The sequence below is a fragment of the Carassius carassius genome, chromosome 39 (assembly GCF_963082965.1).
Source record: "Carassius carassius chromosome 39, fCarCar2.1, whole genome shotgun sequence".
NCBI classification, from domain to species: domain Eukaryota; kingdom Metazoa; phylum Chordata; class Actinopteri; order Cypriniformes; family Cyprinidae; genus Carassius; species Carassius carassius.
Window position 1 is genome coordinate 16,029,097 of NC_081793.1, and position 26,436 is coordinate 16,055,532.

Sequence of the window (26,436 nt, forward strand, 5' to 3'; positions counted from 1 at the left end):
CATGGACATATGACTCCAATTAGCCAATTCACAAAAAAATGGGTTTGAAGCGTTACTGAATCTACATCTCACTCATATACTCTATGTGTCTTACTTGCTGAACTGCAAATGATCATTAATTTCTATCATGTTCTTCTTGAAATTGAAGGCACAATATGTAAGATTCTATTATTAAAATATCCCAAAACCACTAGAACGGTGTTATATATTTTGCTGACTACTTGCATTACAGACTGCGTCCATAGTGTCATTGTGTCTCAATAACCCCTCGAATTTTTTGTTTTGTTTTGTAGAAAACATATGGAAACACCAAAAATGCTTTAATATGTTGTGTGTTTTAATACCCATGACGACCACACAAGAGAAAAATTATAACAGAACTTTCAAATGCATCCAGCATGATAAAACAGAGCTGCTGTTTTTCCCACATGTGCACGACCGAAAGGATTCGAAAGCGGTCGACTGTGGCATAATAAAAACTCTGCTGTTTTCAAACCGTAAGTGTGTTGCACTCGTTGAGCCGCCTTGTTTTGCTTCGACAGCTTTGAGCCTCACCCTGCTTTATTCTTCCACGTTAATAAATCATTAGCTCATCCATGAAAATGATTTCTGCCCGAGTTCCGTCGGATTGCATCAGCTGTGGGGATGAAGACAACAACTCCCATGATTCCACACTTAGTCACGGTGTCATCAAACTACGTTACCTAGTCTTTATTTATTTTGAATACGCAGACTCAAGAGTCAAAAAATTACATATTGTGCCTTAATCAAGAAGTTTTAAGATACTTAAAATCATTATTATTAAGGACTAGCTGATCATTTCACAATGTGTAAAGCAACAAATCTAATAAATGAAATAAAGACCTACCACCGTGATACAAAATTGTCTCTCATTAAATAAACCTCATTTCTGATTAGACTATACACCTGCCAATCAAACACATCCACATACTATATTTAGTAGTATATCATGAGATGTAAACAACTTAGAACAACTATAGACACAAAAAAATCCTAATCCCTGTAGGGTACAATGTTGTTTCCATCTACACAAAACAACTGCACCATTCAATCTAATCTGAAGAGCTGTGTTTAAAATTTTCCTAAAACATGCATGCAGCTTTTCATGCCAACAAGAAAGAATGCACATGCATTGAAAGCTGAAGATGGATGTGTACATGGATGTGTCAATTCAAAAACACACAACATGCTGACTCTCATCGAATGCTCACTTAATGGTACAATGGTGTTTCGTGTATTCAGAGTTGTTCACAGTGTTAAAGAGAGGGATTCTAATGCTAAACATTGCCAAAGTTTAAAAAAAAATAATAATTTGGACGAATGACAGAGAATTTCTGTGCTGATAATCTTACTTCCGGGTTGGTACAAGTTTCAGCTGTTTTTTTCGATCGTGGATCTAATGACGTAGACGATGGTGGAACTTCTTATGAGCATTTCTCTGGGAAAATCACGCCAGTGCACGCGTTGACCAGAGGAGGGCGAGACCGAGAGTGTGTTTTTTGATACGAGGGAAAGTTTTCCATGTTTATCTTCCCAAAGAACCCAGCGTTACACGAACAATGGATGAAGTTTGTTTATCCGGGGCAGCAATGGAGTGTATCAAGTGCGTTTGTGTGTTCTCGTCATTTCAGTGACGGCACGCCTCCAGGAGCTCGGCTTTTCCCGGAGAGAATCGGAAAGCTGTATTTTTATTTTATAAATATGATAAAACTAAAGACTTTTTCGAGATATGAAGTACACAATACTACTCTACTCAAGATTAACATGAGATTAGGTGAAACTGTGTATGTTATGTACCCACTTAATGGGTTAGTTCATCGAAAAATCATAATTATGTTATTATTAACTCACCCACATGTCATTCCAAACCAGTAAGACCTCCGTTTATCTTTGGAACACTGTTAAAGATATTTTAGATTTGGTCCGAGAGCTCTCATTCCCTCCTTTGAAACTGTGTGTACGGTCTACTGTCCATGCCCAGAAAGGTAAGAAAAACATCATCCAAGTAGTCCATGTGACATCAGAGGGTCAGTTAGAAATTTTTGAAGCATCGAAAATAAATTTTGGTCCAAAAATAGCAAAAACTACAAGTTTATTCAGCATTGTCTTCTCTTCCGTGTCTGTTGTGGAAGTTTCCAAAAACTTGGAAGTTTTTAGAATTGCATGGAAACACAGTATGTCCAGCTATAGACAGGCTCTAAAAACTGCTAGGGCAGAGCATATCCACAAACTCATAGAAAATAACCAAAACAATCCAAGGTTTTTATTTAGCACAGTGGCTAAATTAACAAAGTACCAGACGCCACCTGATTCAAATATCCCACCAACGTTAAATAGTAATGACTTTATGAATTTCTTCACTGATAAAATAGATAACATTAGAAATACAATAGCGAATGTAGATTCAACAGCGTCTAACACTTCAGTTTCATCCATCGCACCCAAAGATAAACTGCAGTGCTTTACAAATATAGGACAGGAAGAGCTAAATGAACTTATCACTGCATCTAAACCAACAACATGTTTATTAGATCCTGTACCCACTAAATTACTGAAAGAGTTGTTACCTGTAGCCGAAGAACCGCTTCTCAATATTATTAACTCGTCGTTATCTTTAGGTCACGTCCCACAACCATTCAAGCTGGCGGTTATTAAGCCTCTTATTAAGAAACCAAAACTAGATCCTAGTGAACTGGCAAATTATAGGCCTATTTCAAATCTTCCATTTATGTCTAAAATTTTAGAAAAAGTTGTGTCTGCTCAATTGAGCACCTTCCTGCACAAAAATGATCTGTATGAAGAATTTCAGTCAGGTTTCAGGCCCCACCATAGCACAAAAACTGCACTTGTTAAAATTACAAATGACCTGCTTCTTGCGTCAGATCAAGGCTGCATCTCATTTCTAGTTTTACTTGATCTTAGTGCTGCGTTCGACACCATAGATCATGACATACTCATAGATCGATTACAAAACTATACAGGTATTCAAGGGCAGGCTCTAAGATGGTTTAGATCCTACCTGTCCGATCGCTACCATTTTGTTTACTTAAATGGGGAGTCATCTCATTTATCATCAGTAAAATATGGAGTGCCACAAGGATACGTCCGAGGTCCCCTTCTATTTTCAATATACATGTTGCCCCTTGGCAATATTATTATAAAATACGGAATTAGCTTCCACTGTTATGCTGATGATACTCCGCTATATATCTCAACGAGACCAGATGAAACTTATAAATTATCTAAGCTAACAGAGTGTGTTAAAAATGTAAAAGATTGGATGACCAATAATTTTCTCCAATTAAATTCAGATAAGACAGAGATATTAATTATTGGACCAAAAAACACTACACAGAATCTTGTAGATTACAATCTGCAACTAGACGGATGTACTGTTTCTTCTTCTACAGTCAAAAATCTGGGTGTTATATTAGACAGCAACTTGTCTTTTGAAAATCATATTTCCCATGTTACAAAAACTGCATTCTTCCATCTTAGAAACATTGCCAAGCTACGAAACATGTCTGTTTCTGATGCAGAAAAGCTAGTTCATGCATTCATGACCTCTAGACTGGACTATTGTAATGCACTTCTAGGTGGTTGTCCTGCTTCTTCAAAAAACAAGCTACAGGTAGTCCAAAATGCAACGGCTAGAGTCCTTACCAGGTCAAGAAAATATGATCATATTACCCCAATTTTACAGTCTCTGCACTGGCTACCTATTAAGTTCCGTATCAGTTACAAATTATCATTACTTACCTATAAGGCCCTAAATGGTTTAGCTCCTGCGTACCTAACTAGCCTTCTACCATGCTACAATCCATCACGCTCCCTAAGGTCACAAAACGCTGGACTTTTGGTAGTTCCTAGGATAGCAAAGTCCACTAAAGAAGGTATAGCTTTTTCACATTTGGCTCCCAAACTCTGGAATAGCCTTCCTGATAATGTTCGGGGTTCAGACACACTCTCTCTGTTTAAATCTAGATTAAAAACGCATCTTTCGCCAAGCATTTGAATAATATATCTTAAATTGTGAGTATAGTTGTATCGGATCAAATGTGCATTCTTATTCTTTAGCTTGGGTTAAACTAATTAATTTTACTTTGTTGAAACAGCAGCTATGCTAATGATGTCTCTATTTGTTTCCATGTTTTGCCACGGGATTTACATCGCGTGGTAACTAGGATTTACACAAGCTCCAGTCTGGATCCAGAACACCTGAGAAGAGATAATGCTGACCCTCAGAGGACCTAAGATGATGCTAACCCTGAATCAACAACAGAACTAACAAATATTGCTACAAGTGTGACCGCATCATATAATAATTATTAATTATTAATAATATTAATAATGTTCATCATCTGGCTGACTACGACTTATATAAATTTTTCTACAAATCCTGTCATACGTGCAGTCACCACTTATGACACCACAGTCACCACTTATAAGCTATTACTAAACATTGTAGAAACATAATTTTCTGTAAAGTTGCTTTGTAACGATTTGTATTGTAAAAAGCGCAATACAAATAAACTTGAATTGAATTGAATTGTTGTGAGAGAGTTCAAAACAAAGCAGTTTGTGATATCCGGTTCGCGAACGAATCATTCGATGTAACCGGATCTTTTTGAACCAGTTCACCAAAACGAACCGAATCGTTTTAAAAGGTTCACTTCTCCAATACGCATTAATCCACAAATGACTTAAGCTGTTAACTTTTTTTTATGTAGCTGACACTCCCTCTGAGTTAAAACAAACCAATATCCCGGAGTAATTCATTTACTCAAACAGTACACTTACTGAACTGCTGTGAAGAGAGAACTGAAGATGAACACCGAGCCGAGCAAGATAATGAAAAAAAGATTGATTCATCGGTTTTCGGATCACCAGTAGTTCTTTCGGACAGTTCGATTCAATAAACCGGTTGAAGAAAATGGTTCACAGGTTCTTTTGCACTCGACGTAATGGCGTCATTGGCGATGATTGCCCTTCATTCAAGCCTTCGGTTTACCCGCGCTCATAACATTAGCACAGAATCAGTTCAGAATCAATCACCAAAAGAATCCGTTCGGTTCAGACGCTTTGTGTGTCGGTCTGCTTCACGCTGAATCACACATGCGCAGTATTATCAGCTCCTCGGTTCTCGAATCGGAAGCATCTGACAGAAACGGTTCTTGACTTGAGAAGAGTCAATCTTTTGTTCGTTATCTGGCTCAGCTCAGTGTTCATCTTCAGTTCTCTCTTCACAGCAGTTCAGTCAGTTTACTGTTTGAGTAAATGAATTACTCTGGGATATTGGTTTGTTTGAACTCAGAGGGAGTGTCAGCCACATTAAAAAAGTTAACAGCTTAAGTCATTTAGGGATTAATGCGTATTGGAGACGCAAACGGTTTCAAACGATTCAGTTCGATTTGGTGAACTGGTTCAAAAAGATCTGGTTACATCTAATGATTCGTTCGCAAACCGGATATCACTAACTGCTTTGTTTTGAACTCTCTCACAACAGACACGGAAGACAAGAAAATGCTGAATAAAGTCATAGTTTTTGCTATTTTTGGACCGAAATGTAATTTCGATGCTTCAAAAAATTCTAACTGACCCTCTGATGTCACATGGACTACTTTGATGATGTTTTTCTTACCTTTCTGGGCATGGACAGTATACCGTACACACAGCTTCAATGGAGGGACTGAGAGATCTCGGACTAAATCTAAATGATCTTAAACTGTGTTCCGAAGATAAACGGAGGTCTTACTGGTTTGGAACGACATGAGGGTGAGTTATTAATGACATAATTGTGATTTTTCGATGAACTAACCCTTTAAAAGTTAATTGTGGAAAACACTACTATACTTAACACTGTTAAATGTAATCTTTAGTCAATGAAAATTGATATCCATTTTCATACTGTGCAGTGCACTATAATGCTGTGATGTCATAACATGAAATAAGTATGATCTTATCTGTATTGCGCACCACATAGCAGCATGCTAAAATACGTTCAAATCACCTTAGCAGCAGCATAGTAATGCCATAGAGAAGCAATCTAGTCTCTAACAACTAATTCACTGCATAAATACATGATGAACAGTTCTAAACATTTAAATAATTCTTCCTATGTACAGAGGTCAAAAGAAACCAATGAGTCAAACCATATTTTTGGATTTTCCGGGAAAAATCACTTCACTCTTTTCCCACAGAATCTGTCCACAGTCCAACAACTCTAAACTCTAAATTCACTACCCTGCCATATACAACACACTCAAACTCAAACACACACACACAAAGAGTCTGGTTTACTATCCTTGTGGGGAATCTACATAGCCATCATGGTTTTTATACTGTATAAAAATTACATTCTATCAACCTACACCTAAACCTACCCCTCACAGAAGGTGAATTCTCAAAAATAACAAAGCTTGTTTCCCCATGGGGACCTCAATTTAGGCACCCACATTGACACGAGTCCCCATGTGTCAGTGTGTATTCAGGTTTAAGTCCCCACCGGGATAGAAACACACACACACACACACACACACACACACACACACATTTGTTGTTTTTGCGAAAAGTGGGGACATCCCATTGGCGTAATGGTTTTTATACTGTTCAAACTGTATATTTTATTGCCCTTCACCAACCCTACACCTAAACCTAACCCTCACAGGAAACTTAGTGCATTTTTACTCTCTCAAAAAAACTCATTCTGTATGATTTATAAGCGTTTTGAAAAATGGGGACATGGGTTATGTCCTCATAAGTCACCCTCTCCTTGTAATACCTGTGTCATACCCATGTCATTATACAGAGTTGTGTCCTGATATGTCACAAATACAAGAGCGCACACACACACACACACACACACACACACACACACACACACACAGGTATAAAGTGTTTTCTGTAGAGCTAAACTCTCTCCTGAGGTTGGAGGAACAGGGTCAACATCAGGCCAGGTTGCAAAAGAGTGAATTGAGGGTCGAAATCAGTAAATAATTTCTTCAGGTACTCTTGCCACATGTCTGTTTGTGAGCATGTTAATTAGTTATACTGGGCCTCTTATAACAACAAATTGCTGAACTTGTTTAAATAAAGTCTGGGAAATGTAACTGGGCATTAGGAAAGAGTTTGCCATCTGAACAGTCATTATTCAAGCTGCTAAACTAACTACCCATACACACTGCCTGCACAAAATCTGTACATATGTGAAAGAGAAAAGGACAAAGTAAAACACCTCTATATATTTTCCTACACCAACTTGAGAGCCACTTATCTCCTCTTTCTTGCTCAGACCAGAGCAGCTCTTTCTTTCCGCAACACGTGGATTGCCGTAATTGCTGCTTTCATCAATGTCAATATAAGTCTGTAAGCGGGTCTAATATGAGTAAAATGTGTTTTTTCATATGTGAATCATACAGCAGGGAGAAGGAAAGAGATCGTTTAATAGGTTCTGATTTATGTCTGGTTGAAGGGAATGGATCATTTCAACACTAATTGAGAGCGATACAGTTACTATCGTACAGAGACGCCATTCTAGTCCCCAGAAGCCATCTGCTAGCGTTTTACACAGCACCAGCAGACACTGGGTTAAAGACAAAGAAAAGAAAAACAGATGAAAGAAAATAAGAATAAAGAAAGAAGGACAGAGAGTACAATCACGGTGTAGCCAGACTAATGCAGATTAAAGGCAATATACACTACAAAAGAATGGGGCCAGTAAGCTTTGCCATCACAGGAATAGATGTCATTTTAAAATATTATAGAAAACAGTTTTTGTTTTAAATCTGTTTAAATCTCAAATAAATGCAGCTTTGAGGAGCATAAGAAACTTCCAAAATCATTAAAAATAAATAAATGTGCACAATCAGTCAAAAAACATGCTTAAAATACTGATCTAAAGGCTTACAGTTTAAACAAATAAATTTTTAGCAATATAAATTATGCCAATGTATGGCCTAGGAAAAAAAAAAATCCTAAACTTTTAATTATTAATTAAAAGTGAGTTTCATTTCATAGATGTGTCACTTAATACTTTTGATGACTGATATTGCTCATAAATGTTGAAAATAGTAATAATAAAGAATGAGTATGTGTGTCCAAACTTTTAACAGGTAGCATAACAACAATTAATGCTACAGTATATCTGACGTCATTTTCTTGGTTTTTGTTTACTCTCTTACCTTCATGTGTGGTTTGGACAGCAGCTTGACAAGCTCTCTCATCTCATTACTTGCAATTCTTCCCTGGAGTTCCTCCGTCAACTGATAGAAACGGACAAAAAGGATAGCAAGACAGAGAAACAGAAACCAGAGAACGAGAGAAAAAGAGCATCGATAACATCCATGAACACATGTATTGGTCATAAAGACATGAACACACATATATTATGAATAATTTGAGTATGAATGTCTCCCTTAGGGCAGGTAGCAGGTGGAGAGTGTGTGTGTATGTTTTAGAGATCGAGAGATTTATAGTAGTGCAGACGGACACTAAATGAAGCACAGATACACGTTTCTGTTTCTCTGAGCGAGGAGAGAGACAGAGAGAGATGAGCTTGTTCCACAGGTCCATTTGCAGTGTTACTCCTTGGACACAACCTTATTACTGACCCCACTCACTCTGGATCTGTGTGTGCATATGAGCGAGTCTGCTGAACTGCTGCAATCAGTGTTTAAAGAATCACTCCCTTAGGATGTCCGTAGACTTTTCCAGTAACCAGCCAAATGGGAGGTGACGTTCAATTGAGTATGTTTGACTGTGACCCTTAGTGACACACTCGCAATCTCACACACACACACACACACAAATTACATCATGTGTACAACGGATACATACCACCCACTGTGGCCGATGTTATAGCAAGCACAGGTCATATTATACGGAGGAAAAACGGCACGTGCAGATCCGGGATTAGTCTTATATGACTGGTTTTGCACATGTACACTACAGTATACAGCGATGAAGTGAAGAGAAGAATTTGGACACTTAATACACACTTAAAAAATTTACAAATGTATGAATTTATGTAATTTGTTTAAAGTCTATAAATGAAGTCTTTGAATATTTCATAAATATTTAACCGTGAACCTCGCAAATGCTAGCAAATCCAGCTGTTAAATCTTAATTCTATCCAACTCAAAAACACATCTCTGGTATTCGGTGATGGTCCATCTGTGTGAACTGGATGCGGACAGGACAGTTGTTCGGTCATTGGACAGCCACATAAAAGACTAACTTTAAATGCTTGATTTCAAATTATGCTGCACTGTTGCCAGTTTTCCACGGTGTCATATTCATATCATATTTATTGTGAACTGTATGTAAAAATAGTTGTGTGGTCATTGAGAAAATATGATTCCCAGTATGCACAGACTTATCAGATTACTGAGTGCACTGCTGATTCCCTTCAAATTTTATCCATGTTTTTAACGTTTCATTTATTAGTGAAAAATACCATAATAGGATTACAAAATCAAGAAGTTGCTATCTGAAGTATAAATGTTTATTTTACAGTCCCCCCCCCCCAAATTTATGATTAATACCATTTTCCTAATTCATTTACTGAATATCATGTAAAAATAAATAAATGTCACTGCAGCACAATTGTTACGCATGTGTTTAAAATGTAATATTATATTGGATTTATGTTTTAAATATCCATATCAGATGACCACTACAAAACATCCATGAATCATTTTAAAGAAAACAGTTCACAAAAACTTAAGTTTAAATTTATAACAACATTTTGTTCAAAATTAAAAAAAATCTAAGTCATTATTAAGTGCCATTAAATGTCCAAGCACTGGAAACTATTTATTGACAATTGTGAGTTTCGGTAGTTAATCAACCAAGAAACTTAATCTCTTGCAAAACGGTCTCTTGATTTTTGTTAATATGGCCCAAAAATTCAATTGCGGACTAATATTCATCGCAAAATCAGTTAGAATGCCATACAAAGTGGCCTGTTTTCGTCTTACAACAAAAAAAAATATTTTAGGATCTGCAGCTTTTGTTTCAGACGGCAAAAATCACAGCACATCTGGCTTATGACATCTGTATTGTGTTTGGCAATAGAATGATCATCTAAAATAACTCTACAAGCGGTTTCTATTAATCAATCAGAGATATCATTTTGCTGCTCTGGTGTAATCTGACATAGTTGTTATGCATTTGCTTGACTGATGTCTCCAGAACAGACTTCTGCATTTGAGAAGTATGAGCGGAGTGGAGTATCATCCAGCAGGCTCTGGAGCGCTCCATTTTTCCACAGTCTAATGGAAGACACCAGGGACTCAATGAGGACTTAATCTGGCAACTGTTTTTATTCAGACTGAGACCTGCATGTGGAAGTAGCGTTCTTTACTGCATACCTGTGGCCAGAATGAGAACTGCACACCTGATGCTTAACTTCATACTGTTGTTCAGATTAAAGTGTGTGCATTTCATCTCTGCTAAAGCTGTCTGCTGAAATGCGTGTGTGAGGTGCTTGCCTGCTGCGTCAGTGCTAGACAGCATCTCGGGCCAGATGGAGGTTAAAATGGCGTTTTATGCTACACTATAAATTAAAGCTCCATTAGTGAAACTTTATACTTGAATGAGCAGCGGCAGCAAACCCACTACAGCGTTCAAAACAGCAGCACGCCGTATATTCCTCACAGCAACAGATGAAAACGATACGTCTGAAAAAACACAGGAGGGGCTCTGAGTAATTTGGTTGCTTTGGCTGTTCGACCCTTTGATGGACCACATCCGCTCACACACGCAGGTATCGGGTTATCCGTGTGTGGGACCTTTAGGGGCACTGAAGGAAAGTGTAAATCTGAGGGGCGGATCTGAGCTGCAGGTTGAGAAAGTTCCATAAAAGAAGTCGAGATTTAGGGAAACACAAGATGGCTGGTTGCCACAGCCCACTGAGACATGAGTGAACAGGAAACGGACATGTGAGTGAACAGGAAACAGACATAATAATAATAATAATTCATTACATTTATATAGTGCTTTTCTAGGCACTGAAAGCGCTTTTACATATAGTCAGGGGGTATCTCCTTTTCCACCACCAGTGTGCAGCATCCACCTGGATGATGCGACGGCAGCCATATTGTGCCAGAACGCCCACCACACACCAGCTTACTAGTGGAGAGAAGATAAGAGTGATGAAGCCAATCAGCAGATATGACATGTATCAAAGCTGATTAGCTCTACTTGGATCAGAAGGATGTAGATTTGAGCACAAAAACCATGCTGTTTGAACAGACGTGGCATCTTTTATTACATAAATTCACTTCAGAATAGTCTGGATACTCAAAGAATTTTTGCTTATGTTAAAGTCAGCGATGACCCGAGATGCTCTTCTCTGAATCGCCTTTGTGTTCTTTCCTTCTGTCTTTCCTCTCTCTGATCATATCCAGAGTAAACTATTCAAAGTTTACATAGGTTTGTGTGTGTGTGTATGTCTATGCAGCCATGTTGATATAGTAGTCAGTTTACATTATGCAAGTCATTGAGAGTTTAAACGTTGAGTTTTATAATACTGATGACTAATGTCTTATACAGACACACACAAAATACTCCTCGCCTCATCTCACACTCTCATCTGCAGCCCATATACTTGTGTTCTCTGCCTCAGACATCCATCCATCTTTTTTTCTCCTTTAAAATGACAAGTTCCTCCTGTAGTCAGTTTTAAGCTAGACATGTTGGTAGACACATGTGGATGTGTTTTCACAGCCACACATTGTGGGTGTATGTGCGTGTTTATCCATGCAGAAGTGTGTAAATTTTAGGAGCATTAAAGTGTTTTGGTTTTTAACAGGAAGTGTGTGCATGTGGTTCACTCACATCTTGAGCCAGTGAGCCGGCGCTGTCCAGTACTGGAGTTGGAGCGCGGTCTTCATAACACTGTAACTTCTCATGGATCTAATAGGTAGTGAAACAGGAAACAGAGTGATCACTTAAAGTCAGTGTGGAATCTAAACTGAGTCGTTCACTTTCCTAATGTTTACTTTCCAATGTGCACCTTCCAATGTTCCTGGTCTTATTGTGAACTATTTAATTTTAAACTAAATAACCAACGGAATTTTTAACACTCTTTCAAGAAATGTTTGACAACAAATCACTTTTCTTTTCCACTCACATCACTTAAGTCACACAGCTATTGGATAATGTTAACCAAAAGCCAAATTAAGGACTCAACATTGAAATTCTATTTGAAACTGGTAAGCCAATAATTATTTTCATGTTATCGTCAATAACCAACAGATGGACAATGTTAAAAATTCTATATAATTTTGCCTAAATACATGAATAATAATAATACACAAAAAACGATTTCAGCTTTATTAAATTTAGACAATACTACATTATAATGTACAGCATAAAAACTGTATATTTATTTTGATACTTGCCAAAGATTACATTTAGAAGTATCATTAAAATGACAATTTATAAATTATATATTCATCGTTTATTTTTATTTTTAAGTGATGACAAAGGTAAATGTTATAATAAAGAAAAAAAAATTCAATTCTAAAATAATAAAAAATATATAATAAATAAATAAATAGATTCCTGGTGGATAAAACAGGTTAAACGCTAATGATTAAAATTCAAAAAGTAGAATATGTGGTAGGATCAAAGTATTCTGACAAAAAATAGAAAGTAAAGACCATGTTTTTAACCCTATCAAGTCGATTAACGCGGATACGCGTTTTGAGTCATTTTCTCCTGATAACCCCGAAAAGAACTTAAATTACACTTTCAGTTTTAATTGTACAGATAAGAGCAATACATCAATCGAATCTGTAAAGGGTTTACTTTTTTTTGGATACAGACATAATAACAACAAAACTTTGTGCACTTATAAAATAAAGATAACAAACAAGGTGCGCTGTCTGCAGCCTTTGTCTGCGCTGATCTTCTTTTACAAACACGTCATTTAAATGAACTGTAACTCCGTGAATACTCAACGAAAATACATGAGAGAGATATCTATAGAAAGCTTGACATGTCTATTTTTAAACTAAACAAGTGCCGCCGAAAACAGATATTCTGTGATAAAGTAATCCATATGAAAACAACGCGATGTCTGTTTTTCATGTCTCCCTTCATTATATCTAATGTGACCACGCCCCCGCGCCGAACGCGCTATTCAGATTCAAACTGAAGCGCGCGGCTTGAATACGCCCACACAGAAGAAAAAGCAGCCAGACTGTTCAAGTTTTTTTTATTTTACTGTTTGCTTCGCGATGAGAGGAATAACACATAATTCACCCCAAAAAGATGTGATGTGGTTGAGGATTTGAGAAATGGATTTCCTCAGAAAAAAAGAATGAAGCACTTTATTCAGCAGAGACCATAAACATGAGTAAGTCTCTTTTTATTTATTTATATACTTGTACTAGTTTTCACATAACGTGTAAACGTTTTACTAGTTAGACTTTTTCCAAATTATAATTCCTGACTAAATGTATAATCAAGTGAAACATTATGAAGTTTCAATAACAATATACAACACTATACCCTTCGAAAGCTTGATGTAAATAATATAAATGTAACAAATAGATAACTGTAACAAATGTAAAAACAATGCTTTTCTTTCCATTTATTCCCCCTAAAAACCCAGGAAAATATTCTCAGCTCTTTTCAACATTAATAATAATGATGATAATAATAACAACAAACGTTTTTTTTTTTTTTTTTTTGTAGAAAATAAGATTGTTAAAAGGATTTCTGAAGGATTGTGTGACTGGAGTATTGATGCCAAACAATTTGTTTGAAAGTCAGCTTTGATTGTTTCTAATAAACTGTTTAACTGCTCCCCCAAGTGGATATTAAATTATGTTGTGGGATAATTAAATATATTCTTAATAAACTACAAACATAATATTATATAGATTTATTTTGTTCTCACATTCTCTCTTGTAACTCCTCACTCACAGTGGCACAGATGACTGAATGGCTCATTATGCAGCTCATTATGCGGGCCTTTGTCTTCTCAGGTGTAAATCACAATGATATTCATGGTAGTTGACGCCTACTCGCATATGACTTTTACCAACAAAAAGTGTCTTAGAAAATTTAAATCAATATATTGTTTTCTGTGAGTGAGTAAACAAGATGATTTTCACATCATTTAGAAAGTTTCAAAACCAGTTCTCAAAAATCCCGGGAACCATTGTTCTTTATGTGTTTTTTTGCCTTATTCAAGCATTTTAACATTTTTAGTTTTTCACTAACCACGCATAATATTTTTTTTCTCAAAAACACAATCATGTACATACATGCATTTCACATATTATTACAGCCCAGTTTGTGCTGATTACAGTGAGATTAGTCTTTACCCATTTAGATATTTATAAGAAACTGAAAAAAGCACAAATGTCAAGGCATGACAAAACTTCTCCAGGCCCCAAAAATACCCTTAGACTCCAGAGGGTTAATGGCTGTCAATTGTACAGGTTATGTTAATATCTGTTCAACCATTTCATTATTGCTGAAATTGTGTTACCAGGACAACTACACGGTCAGGAACCATGCAGAAGCTACCAGCACATTTAGACTGGACACTGCAGTGAAAAGAGAAATTCAACTGCTAACAAGAGGGCTAAATATTTATCAAGACAAGACAAATGACTTTGCCACAGGGCTGGTTTTCATAGTGAAGTGGAGAAGGAAGGGAATGCTAGGAGTTGGATCAACTGGATCCGAGAGAGCCAAAGATGCAGTTTTTCTGGATCTCCTTCTCCCGAGCTGTTTGTGATGTGGCGAAGCTTGGCCATGGTAAGGACTTTTGTCAGGGCTGTGATGAACAAACTGTGCTTTTTTAGTTACTCCGTTTGCAACCCTCAAAACGTACTGAACTCTGAGCGGGGTCACCGTCTGTTACTACAGCAGCGGTGCAGAAGTGGAATCTCTCGCAAACCGGCAAACACACTCACAGGCCAAGAAAAGAGATCTTTTTTTTTATCCACTCTGACACACAGACTCATACACACTTGGCAGAGAAGGAATGGAATGTGGGATCTGGTGAAGGATGGAACGTAACTGTCCGGTTCCTGCACATTCCAGGGAGCGACATCTGTTTAGGCCGTCTGAGCCATGGGAGAGCTGTTTTTGCTCTGTACAGTTTAGATTCCATCAGAGGCTGAGTGAGATTCAATGCCTTTATTTACAGCCTGTCCACACAGGAGCGCCAGAGAGCAGACATTTAAAATCCATTACAGGGCCCTTACACTGATCATAGCTCACGTTCCACAGTAAAAAGGACAGGAAATGAGAGTAATGAAGAGTAATACCTTCATGCCTTAGTGCACCGTTATTCCACTGCATCATAGAGACCTAGCAGACTGATAAACAATTGCTGCTTTTTTCAGATTTAAAATTGCACAGTAGGACAAAGAACAATGTGAATCAGCCACGGTTGTAAGGCTATAGTTAAGGAGTCAATTAGTGAAGTTAACCTCACTGAATTTACCTAAAAACGTTTGTGGTAGATTCAATATTTTTATGCTTTTAAAAAAAAATTAATTTAGAGAAGGCAGTAACCAAAAACCACACACACATACACACACACACACACACACAAAAAGTACTCTTTAAAAAACAGTGAGAACCTTGCAAATGGTAAAGTTCGGTGCAAGGTTTTTTTTTTTTTGTTTTTTTTTTTCAAAAAGAAAACAATCTTATGTGAACAGCCCCTAAAAACACAGCATATGCTTCCTTTGACTAGCCATCATAAAATGGTGTCATTTTTACTGATCTCTGGCTTGACACTTAAAGGTGCCATGTGCAAAAATTGAGGTAAAAATATTCAAAAAATGACCAACACGCATCAAAAGTATGAGAAGAAATAAGGGCGATGATGTCATTAAAAAAATGTCAAGTTATAGTGCTGCAGAGATATCAACCTTAATTAGCAGTAGCATTACTAGCCCCGGCCCGACAGGTGTCGTAATACCAGTTTCGGCCATGGGAGGTGGTATGCGGGCAACATAACCACCAGCCAACCTGCAATACACGAATAACTCGCACGGCTTGTGGGCGTACTTATACCTGATGTCAATCATGTGGAAAGTACAGCCCACTACTTCAGTTCAGGGAAGAGAGCGGAAGGATGACTTAAGCCCTTGGCAAAAGACCACCACCCGCTACAGGGAAACAACCGCGCTCGGAATCACAAATCAAATCCGATAAGAAAAGGAGCCGAACCAGAGTAAACATCGGCACTGCTTTCAATCGCTGGAGACAATGGACCTGAAAGAAATGAGGTTCTACACCAAACTTGCAACATTTCTTTTGGATTGGTAAGTTAGATGCTGTTAGTATTTCGCTAGAAGTTTGTTTTATATACGTTTGTGTATTTTTTTCGGGAAGTTATAACATAGAAATGTATCGAAGGCTGTTCTATAAATGTGCTAATGTTAGCGATGGCTAACCGTAGCTGCGTTTGATAATTAGCTAGCTATAACTTACCCATTTTTTTATATCATAAGTAACCTGCTCTAACTAGTCTGTTGGTCTCCGTGTCCTCTTTGCTTTGTGGTTTTTCTGTACGTGAGAAAATTGATGTGTGGCGTGAAAGCGTGTGAAAAGAATCAATTGCGTGTGTCTCACGGTGAATGCTTGAGAGTTGGCAGCTCTGGTTACGTTGGTTGGCGCTAGCTTGATCAACATCAGCTGTCTGATGTTGACCAATGATGTTGACAGAATGCTGTCTGTCAAATTAATTTAATTCAAATAATGTGTATATACAACTCAATGTAATATGAACAAAACGAATATGAACATATTCACTGGTAAAGGTGAAGGGGAGTAGCTTGAAGATGTCATGTTTCAAAATCACTTGACATCACCCAACGTTCCTCTGGAGGCAAAACGTCCTCTTATAGCAGCGGTTCTCAATTCCAGTCCTCGCGCCCCACTGCTCTGCATATTTTGCACGTTTCTCTTTGTTAACACACCTGATTCAGATAATCAGCTCGTTAGAAATGAACTCCGTTCATGAACTGTTTTTCAAATGTTCATTGCTCCCTACTCTCTGAGCAGGGGAAATCTGTTGAAGTTTACCTCACATCAAAACATTCATTCACTGATTTGTGCTGTGCAGCGTCTTTAAACATGGACAACTGTGACATCATATACCTCTGTAAATCAATACAATTTAAATTCACGTCTTGCACACTTCAATGCACTTTGATTGGAACATATAGCTACGTTCACTTCGAACTGGAATCATGGCTGAATATCCTGTGATGTCCACTTCGCAGGGCACTTATGTTCGAATAGAACAAATGTCTAAAGCGCTAAGAGAAACGTTCAAAATGTGCAGAGCAGTGGGGCGCGAGGACTGCAATTGAGGCTTTTGGCTATGCTCTAGGGTTGTTGTGAAGGTAGGGGCGGAGCATAGAGACTATGCCGTTTCTCGTTTGTTACTCTAGAGTAGACCAATTCACTTTATTGAGGCATACTGCCCCCATCTGGTATGGAATGTGGAGTATGACTTGATTTTTTTGCCAGATATGACAGATGGCACCTTTAAGTAATGAGTATTAAAACATATGAATAAACAAAGCAATGCTTCGGTAAACACAGTATGTTTTGTGGTCAAGGTTCAGATCACAGGCTACAATGCAGCAGTGTCTAAATCCACTTGGACCAGACAATTAGTACCCTTAAAAAACTTGAGTGGAGAACATAAACAGGTGAGAGAAACGGCAGCCAGTCTGGCCTCAGGGTCCTCCAAGAGCATTCTGCAGCCAAACAAACAGCTTTAAACACAATTACACTGAACGTTGACAGATACGGAGGAGGGGAAACTTGATGTGGAATTTAGGGAATATGACAGAAAAAAAAGGGGGAGAGGAGTATAGAAAGCATCAAAGAAAAAGGCTCCGTTTCAAAAATGAATCATCTGGGTTCTACCTACATAGGCAGCTGACTTCTAACAGAATGACAGAATTCTGAGTGAAAGGAAACATTTGTGACTGATTTGGAACAATTACACTACCGTTCAAAGGTTTTCTCTAAAGATTTTTTTTTTTTTTTTTTACGTTTTTGAAAGTCGGTTATTTTACTCAGCCAGGCTGCATTTATTTAGAAAAATTCTGTGAAATATTGAATTGTTAAAATGTAAAATAAACTGTTCTATTTTAATATAAGCCTATTCTAGAATTTAATTTATGGCAAAATTTCATTAACAGCAGCTATTTGTGCAGTCTTCAGTGTCACACACACATACATACACACCTGATCATAGTGAGATCAAGGTTAAAAATAGTAGTGCTGCTTTTTTTTGTGGAAACGGATACTTTTTTGGTCTTTTGTAACAAGGGAAAAAAGGGGAAAAAAAGGTAAAAAGCACAATGTTCTCTTACCAGTCCTGATTCTTACAAACAGTGTACTGACAAAGCGTTCAGTATATTTATATACTTTTCTGATTTCTCCTTTCACGTTCATATGTATATAGCACCAGCTTATTTCGCAATATTAGATATTTGATCTAAAGTCCACATCCATAGATCCTCCTTTTAAAGAAATCAGGAATGTAGTTGAAAGTGGACTAAACAGACCGTTTAAAACACCAGGTGTAAGCAGGAATGTTTCTCCCTTTTCTACTTGTGATTGACCAAAAAGCATCTTAATAACAGGAGTAAAAAGAGCCTGAGAGGTAGTGAGTTGTATGGCAATGGTATGTATTAGTGGTATATCATTTCTGCTCTGGGCATACGAACATCCGTAATGTTGAAATGATATTGACCTCTTCTCTTCCGCTTGTCTCAAAGTGACCAGAGCAGCTGGATTGAGTAACCCCTGATGGTCCAAGACCTGCGTGGCCCAAAACAGCACCAGTGGCCCTACTGCACCTCATCACCTCACACTTAAACTGATCGCAGACCTTCAGAGAGCAAGACAGGAAAAGCCTGCAGACAGATGGGTTTGACTGTGAGATGCCTGTCAGAGAGGGATGTTTACACAAACCCCGCCATACACACCTACTTAACTCATCTTGTATGAAAAGTTCAGCAGATACACTGGTTAATGTTCTGGGTAAAAGTTACATGTCAGAACTTAAACTTAAATAACATTAACATTAAAACCAGCATATCTGTTCTAGAAATGAAGGGCAAACATCTTCGCAGTGATGTGTGGCATTCCTCATTTCTAATATCCAACTCATAAAACAGAAGGAAAGGCAGTACGTGCGGCGCTTGAAATGCGCTAATTTAGATTTATGAAAGCTACGGCATTGTGAATACAGCGGAAAGATCCAAAATTGTGAGACAGAGCCCACATTTTCCTCAAAGGTGACTGTCATGTAAAAGCAGTATATGATATCAGATTGGCTTGTATGAGAAATGCTTCAACATTCCTCAGATGAGGTCTTGCCCTTGCCCCTCGTGTCTATAACCAAGCACTCGTGCTCTAAACGGCAGTATAATGTAATATGTCAGTGGGCTTTATGGATTAAACATATACCACATATGTCTGCATTCTATCCCAAGCACATTCAGTATCCCTGACAAACGCATGTGTGCACACATAAAAAAATACACACTCTCACTCAAGCATATGTGTGTATGAGTGTACAGAGATCTGCATTTGTTGACTCTGGAATAAAGAAGGCTTGTATTACTCTGGGAATTTATTTTGGATGCAGAATACGGATTATAAAGAATCGGAATCAGACACCAGCTGCTCTTTAAGAGACTTCGCAAACATTAATATGGTGTCTCGGTGTAAAGTAGGAAAATGTACAGCCGTAACTGCCAGAGACTGGGACTCCAACAAATACATATTCAGCGTCTCAAATTCAACAGTAGGGCAGACATTTCCGTCTGTGCTATAAACTGATAAATAGATAAGTGTAAGATTTAAACTGCCTGACTCTATATGGAAAGCCTTAATATAGTGAGAGTGGGACTGATTTTTTGACTGAGTTTGCCAAGGTCAAGTGAAATAATAATAACAACAACAACAACAACCAGCAAAAGCCTTTAATGTGATACCATACTGTTCTCAGGTAGCCCAATAGAACTGGCCTATGATTCCACAGACCTGATAATGGACTCTGATACGAAGCTGTTCCTATATTACCTTTCCTATTATCCTATAACAATTCCTATTATTTTTTTGATGAATAGAGAAAGCAAAAAGCATAGTGTTTATTTGAAATATTTTGTAACATTATCATTTACACTTTTCACAATATAAAATGACTTGATGTTTTGTGTATCACAATTAAGTGACTTGCAGTCAACAGAGTGGCTTTAAAAAGACTTTATTTTTAAAATGTATGTTATACAGTCATTGTTGATTTTTAGTTCATGACCATTATACTAAAAATCAGAATTTTGATCTGATCAAAGGTAATCTTATTCTGGTTAAGGGACCTATTTGTCAGGTCTGGAACTACATTTTCCATGGGGGGAAATGAATAAAACAAGGCCAGATAGGGCACTTGGGCCGTTAGTGGGAAAGCAGGAAAGAGCAATAATTTGTGCTCCATTATGTCTGCTTTAGTAAATAAGAGCAAATAAGGTTGTTAAAGTCCCACACACAGGTAATGCTAATGCAGGCCAAAACCTCAGAGTCCTCTGAGGTCGTCAACTTTCCCCATCGCCCCACAAGTGTGTCATGTTCCCCCTAGAGGGCTGAATACAGGAGTATGTGCTGAATCTGGTTTCCTCTTATAATAAAAAATACAGAAATGTACAGAGGTGAAAACCACAGACATTAGCAGCTGATCTCACAGCTGGGTTAAGTTTATGACCTGAGGATTAGGTGTTGGTGTTGGGGGGGGGGACCACCAAAAAAATTGACAAAATCCATATGCAAAAAAATGAATAAAATATCTGTATAAATATCAGCGTAAAAGCGGCCTTACACAAATAAAATAGAAAATTATATTAATAAAAAGATTTTAAAAAATACATATCAAACTTTATAGTAAAGACTAAAAACTTCTTGGGAAAGAGAATTTTACTTTCTCAATAGAACAATTTTGAAGGAAAATGTCCAAATTATTACTCTCTTCCTTTAGCTTTCTTTTGTCTTATATAGAAACACACAGTGTACACACACACACACACACACACACACACACACACACACACACACGCACACATACGCACCTCTAACCTAGGTGGAAATTACAGGTTGTGTTAGATTTCCTGTAAGGCTCTTTGGAATGGCACATTGTCAGAGCAACAGAGTGCAGCAGGACATGTGTGAAACCCTGCTGTAATTGCATGGAGAGAAGAGAGGAGAGGTCTTTGGCTCAGACTGCAGTCTGCTGTCCTGCCTGTCAGACCTCCTCTGCGGGTACGAGTAGGGTGTTATACAAAGCACTTCTGAAGCACAGATCAGCTCAGTCCACAACACTTAGAATCCAGTGTTCAACGGGACATACAGTCAGTGAACTATGCATCACAAATGGGCCTAAGTACCATAGTATCAGTAACATCAGTGATTGACTCTTAAAACAACTTGTGTCACATAAAAAGAATAAGGGGAAGAAAAATTGCCAAATCAAAGGAATTGAAATTAAAAGCAAATGAAAGCTGATATAAACAGGCACAGCATAACTGGACTAAAATGATTTTCTAAAAGTGGCATGTGAAAACCTCTCAAAAAGACAAGCCAGATAATAAAATTAAATAAGAAGAGAAGAATTTAAATTACAAAAACAATTAAAACCACAGATTTAGATCAACATGGCATATGACCTATGTGCTATTTCAAGTCTGAAAAAGTTCATATTTAATATAAATCTCTAAATTTTTCTGGATATGCCTTTAGATCACCACTTCTTATATAACCAGCTGTACAAACATCACAACACTCTCTTTAAAAACACAATCACAGATGCAATGAGAGAGAGAGATTTAGTGACATGGTGTTAAGTCACATCTCAAAGAATAGATTACATCTAACACTGCACATATACACTCACCTTGACCAATGAATGTAGACTCCTCTCCCCAAACATGGCGTGTAGAAAAGAGCAGTCATCTGCATGCTCAACATGAGGCTGCAGCTGAGACGGCAGTACAGACAACAGCTCATACAAACCTGCAGAGGAAATACAGGAAATACATTACACACCCAGACACACACAAAGCCAATACCCAAAGATGAAATATATGCAGATATAAACAAGACCCAGAAAATCTGAATTAAACCAAGACACTTGATGCATGTCAGATAAGCTATAAAGATTATTCTCCAGCGGAACACTCTAATGTGACATTATTATAGTCTTCAAACATCCGTACACTAATAAAAAAAAATATATAATAATTATTATTATTATAATGATGAGAACATCATGGTTTACTTCAGCATGCTCACTGGGTCAAACTGAGGGTTGAAAAAATGGTCCTCTCCCAGGCTGCACCTCACTTCCTCCCTTTGTCTGGCTACTTCCTGTTTTTCTAGGAATCACAACTTGAACTGTGAATCAAATCCCTAAAGTTAAATTAATATGCCTGTGATGTTTAAACAAGCATAAACACACCATAATATCTTTGGCATGCTTATATACACGCAAACCCCCCCAGAACAGTCGGTAGATATGATGACTATTAAGAGCTGCTGTCAGATTCAGACACCAACACAACTTGAACTTAAAGCACAAGTTGACCTCTCTGGGGGTTAGTTACTAATAACAGCATGGATTTAGCTAAAGTATGAACAGAAGAACATGACAAATTTCAGCCTAATACACAACTAATGTTCTAAGGGTGTGAATGGTGTAAAACATGCATAAACTTTCTCTATATAAGGGGCTTTCTACACATTCTTGCCTGAGAATTCGCACAGCAAGATCTGTACATATGCATATATTTGCACCGCTCCGCTCGAGCTACTGTACAATAGGGTTACAGTACAATTTGTTTGTATATGCTGCCAATTATAGTTTTTACAAAGAAAATTGGAATCTGCAAAAATCGGTATCGACAGGTCACACTTACAATAAAAAAAAAAACTAAAAATAAATAAATAAAAACACAGAAATCTGAATTGGCCGAGAAAGTTGCATGCTAATTTTTTTTTCTTTGTTTAACATGATTACAGGGCCACCTAGAGTATGTTCTTTTTGTGGTTTTAGTTGTCCCTTTTTTTCCATAAATGTAATGTTTTTGTTCACTTCCCCAGTTCCCATGCTAAAAAACTCAATTGTATGTAATTAAATTATAATCAAGCCACAAAAAGTACAAAATCTAGGGGTTACACTAAAGTAGGGCTGTGCGATATGGACAAAAAGAAAACCTAACACGATTTTTTGATCAATTTTGCGATTTCAATTTTAATCACGATTTTGACACACACAGACACGCTTTACAGTCATAAATGCATTCAGTATAAATTCTAAACATATTTCCAAAAGAAAACCAATGAGAGCTTTATCAAATGTCTCTCGAACAGACATAAGTCAAAATAATCACTAAGTAAAGATGTCAAACAAAATGTCTAGACATATGGCAAAAAATTAAATAAAATAAAACCTTGTTCAGGGTTTTTTTTTTTTTTTTTTTTGCTGCCATGCATTGGTCATAGAGCTCACTGTAGCGGTGCCTCAGGTGTTATATGTTTTTCCCAATATATTTATTGCCCAAGGGTCACACGTACTCCATCTGCAGTGCGTATACAGTAAGTTATGTGTACGCGGTTCAGAAGCAGCAACGAGAACGCAATATTGTAACGCGAAAGCACATTAAAATAATGCGCGAGCGAGAATCTATCCACTCGCACCAGTGATGCGCGGGTCAATGTATTAATAACCCGCACCCGACCGACGTTTTCAACTAACCCGCCCGCAACTCGGAACGCAAAAAAATAAATAACATTTTGTACCCGACCCGCCTTTTTAAAAAGCAGTAAATGCTCATCGTAGCGTCATTAGGCCATAGGATTGATAAAACAAAGATCAAAATAAAGATACAATTTATACAAAACGAAAATCTTTTAAAAAGAGTTTTCTATAAAACAAAACTTAATGTCGACTTAAAGTCGTCAAAATCATGTTTTACCAAAAACCAGCAACGTTACCCGAATATAATTACAAATATTTTTGGATGACTCGTAACTGTGGGCAACTGCTCATTTTGGATCAACCCACGCATCACTGACTCGCACGCAGATTTCCTTTGCTCTATTAACAAAACCACTTAGGTGCGCTGCATCCTGATTGGTTCAGATAACATACTGCGGGAGGTTGGGGCTGCGGAAAATCGTGCTATAAAGCCATTTAGAAATCGCGCACACTCAAATCGCGATTTTATTTCGATTTATCGCACATCCCTACACTAAAGGTGAAATTAAAAGAAATAAACATAAAGAAAGCCTACATTTTAACATGCTGTAAGTGCTATTCATTTATGTGCAAAACTGAATACAGAGTACCAAGTATACTTTTAAGGGGACAATAATATATCTTTTTTTAAATAATTTTTTAAAAATGTACATAAAATGATATTACAAAATCAGCATTGAAATCAAATTTACTTACAGTAAAGTATATACGTTAAAAAATAGCGAATTATAAAATCTTATCCTAATTCTTTAAAAGAGTCACAAACAGTAGCATTTAAAAAAGGGTTCACTTCAAAAAAACATGTAAAATGCTCCATGAATCATAATTTCAGGAATCGTAAATACTGGACTTTTTATTTGCAGTTCTTTTACAGTAACTTAAAAATAGATTCACGTAGCAAATTTGATTATGGCCTCAGCTCCCTCAGCTGCAATGTGACATCAAAAAACAGCACGGTCTCAAACTAAACCACTTGTTGCACAAAGCTGCATTGTTTGCGAACAGCTGAGATGCTGTCAGTCACTTTACAACACTGTTCTTCCAACCGCTGACCATCTGGACACAGGCTGAGTTTAACAGTCAACATCTAACCATGTCCCAGCAGCCTATAAAAGGATACGCATAAACTGACCATTATTGGCTTCCAGGCCAAATATACTAGACGGTATGTGAAAGAATGCTGTGCCAAGCAGTGTTTCGTTTTCACATGCCTACACTTCCCAGCAGCCTCCAGAACATAACCGTGTTCCTCAGACATCAATGGCAATACAACAAGGCGGAGTGGAAGGCGGAAGGCCTTGCTTCTCAAATTCACAGCATTATGGGACAGCAGCAGAGGGCACAGAGAGCAGCTTTAATTACACAGGCTGTCAGAAAAACAGCAAGGTCATCCAAAATGTCTGGAGTTAACAACACGAACAGACACACACAAACCTTTAAGTGCAGATGCTCGCAAACATGCTTTCTGGCCTTCCTGATAATGTTTGGGGTTCAGACACACTCTCTCTGTTTAAATCTAGATTAAAGACACATCTCTTTAGCCAGGCATTCAAATAATGCATCTCATAATCTTAGACTGCAGTTATATCTGATTAAATGCGCATTTCTATTTTTTAACTTGGGTTAAACAAATTATTTTTACTTGGTTGGAACTGCAGCTATGCCAATTAGGTCTCAATCTGTTTCTCTGTTTTGCCTAGGATTTACAAAAGCTTCTGTCTGGATCCAGAACACCTGAGAAGAGATGATGTCACCCCCTCAGAGGACCTCAGATGATGCCAACCCTGAAACAACATACAGAACTAACAAATATTGCTACAAGTGTGACTGCATCATATAATAATTGCGGTTAATAGAGCATATCGTCTGTTTAATTACGTCTTTAATAGATTTTTTCCTTACATTTCTGCCATACAGTATGTACATAATCTGACAGTCACCACTGATAAGCTACTACTAAATATTTTAGAAACTAAATTTTTTTGTAAAATTACTTTGCAACGATTTGCATCGTAAAAATCGCTATACAAATAACCTTGAAATTAATTTCTGAAACTTCATCTACACAGTACACAACCATTAAAAACTTTTTTTGTGTGTGGTTTTGTTTTTTAAAACATCTCTTAAACTCACCAAGAAAGCACTTATATGATAAAAATACAGTAAAATCAGGAATATTGTAAAATATATTACAATTTAAAATGGCATTTTTATTTTAATGTATTTTAAAATGCTATTGATTTCTTTGATGGCGAAGCTGAAGGTTCAGCAGCCATCACTCTAGTCTTCAATTACAAATGATCTGTCAGAAATGATGCTGATTTGGTGCTTGTGACGAGTGGGGCGGGGCCGAGGGACGTGGGAGCGAGGCCGGTGGAGTGATTGGAGATGAGCTACACCTGTTCGACCCACCGGTCTCGAGGCCCACGGAGGAGATGAAAGGATATAAAACTGGAGCGACGACAGTGAAGGACGAGAGAGGACCAGGCCTGGGCTTTTAGTTGTGTTTTGGTTTTTATTTGAGCGCACCAGTCGTCCGTGAGGGGCTGGTGCGCTGTTTTGTGTTTATTTTGTATTATTAAAATGTTATTTGATTGTCCGCC

The 26,436-nt window shown here is 37.5% G+C and overlaps 1 protein-coding gene across 2 annotated transcripts in view; it reads right to left on the reverse strand.

Moving 5' to 3' along the window:
- LOC132121477 (MAGUK p55 subfamily member 7-like) overlaps positions 1 to 26,436 on the reverse strand; it is a 135,521-nt gene that overhangs the window by 56,111 nt on the left and 52,974 nt on the right. For both annotated transcript variants that reach the window (XM_059530892.1, XM_059530893.1), the window contains exons 3-5: positions 21,971 to 22,089; positions 11,860 to 11,937; positions 8,202 to 8,282 (exon numbers count right to left, since the gene is read on the reverse strand). In XM_059530892.1, coding sequence (XP_059386875.1) covers positions 8,202 to 8,282; positions 11,860 to 11,937; positions 21,971 to 22,089 — 278 coding nt within the window. The remainder of the gene's footprint in view (positions 1 to 8,201; positions 8,283 to 11,859; positions 11,938 to 21,970; positions 22,090 to 26,436) is intronic.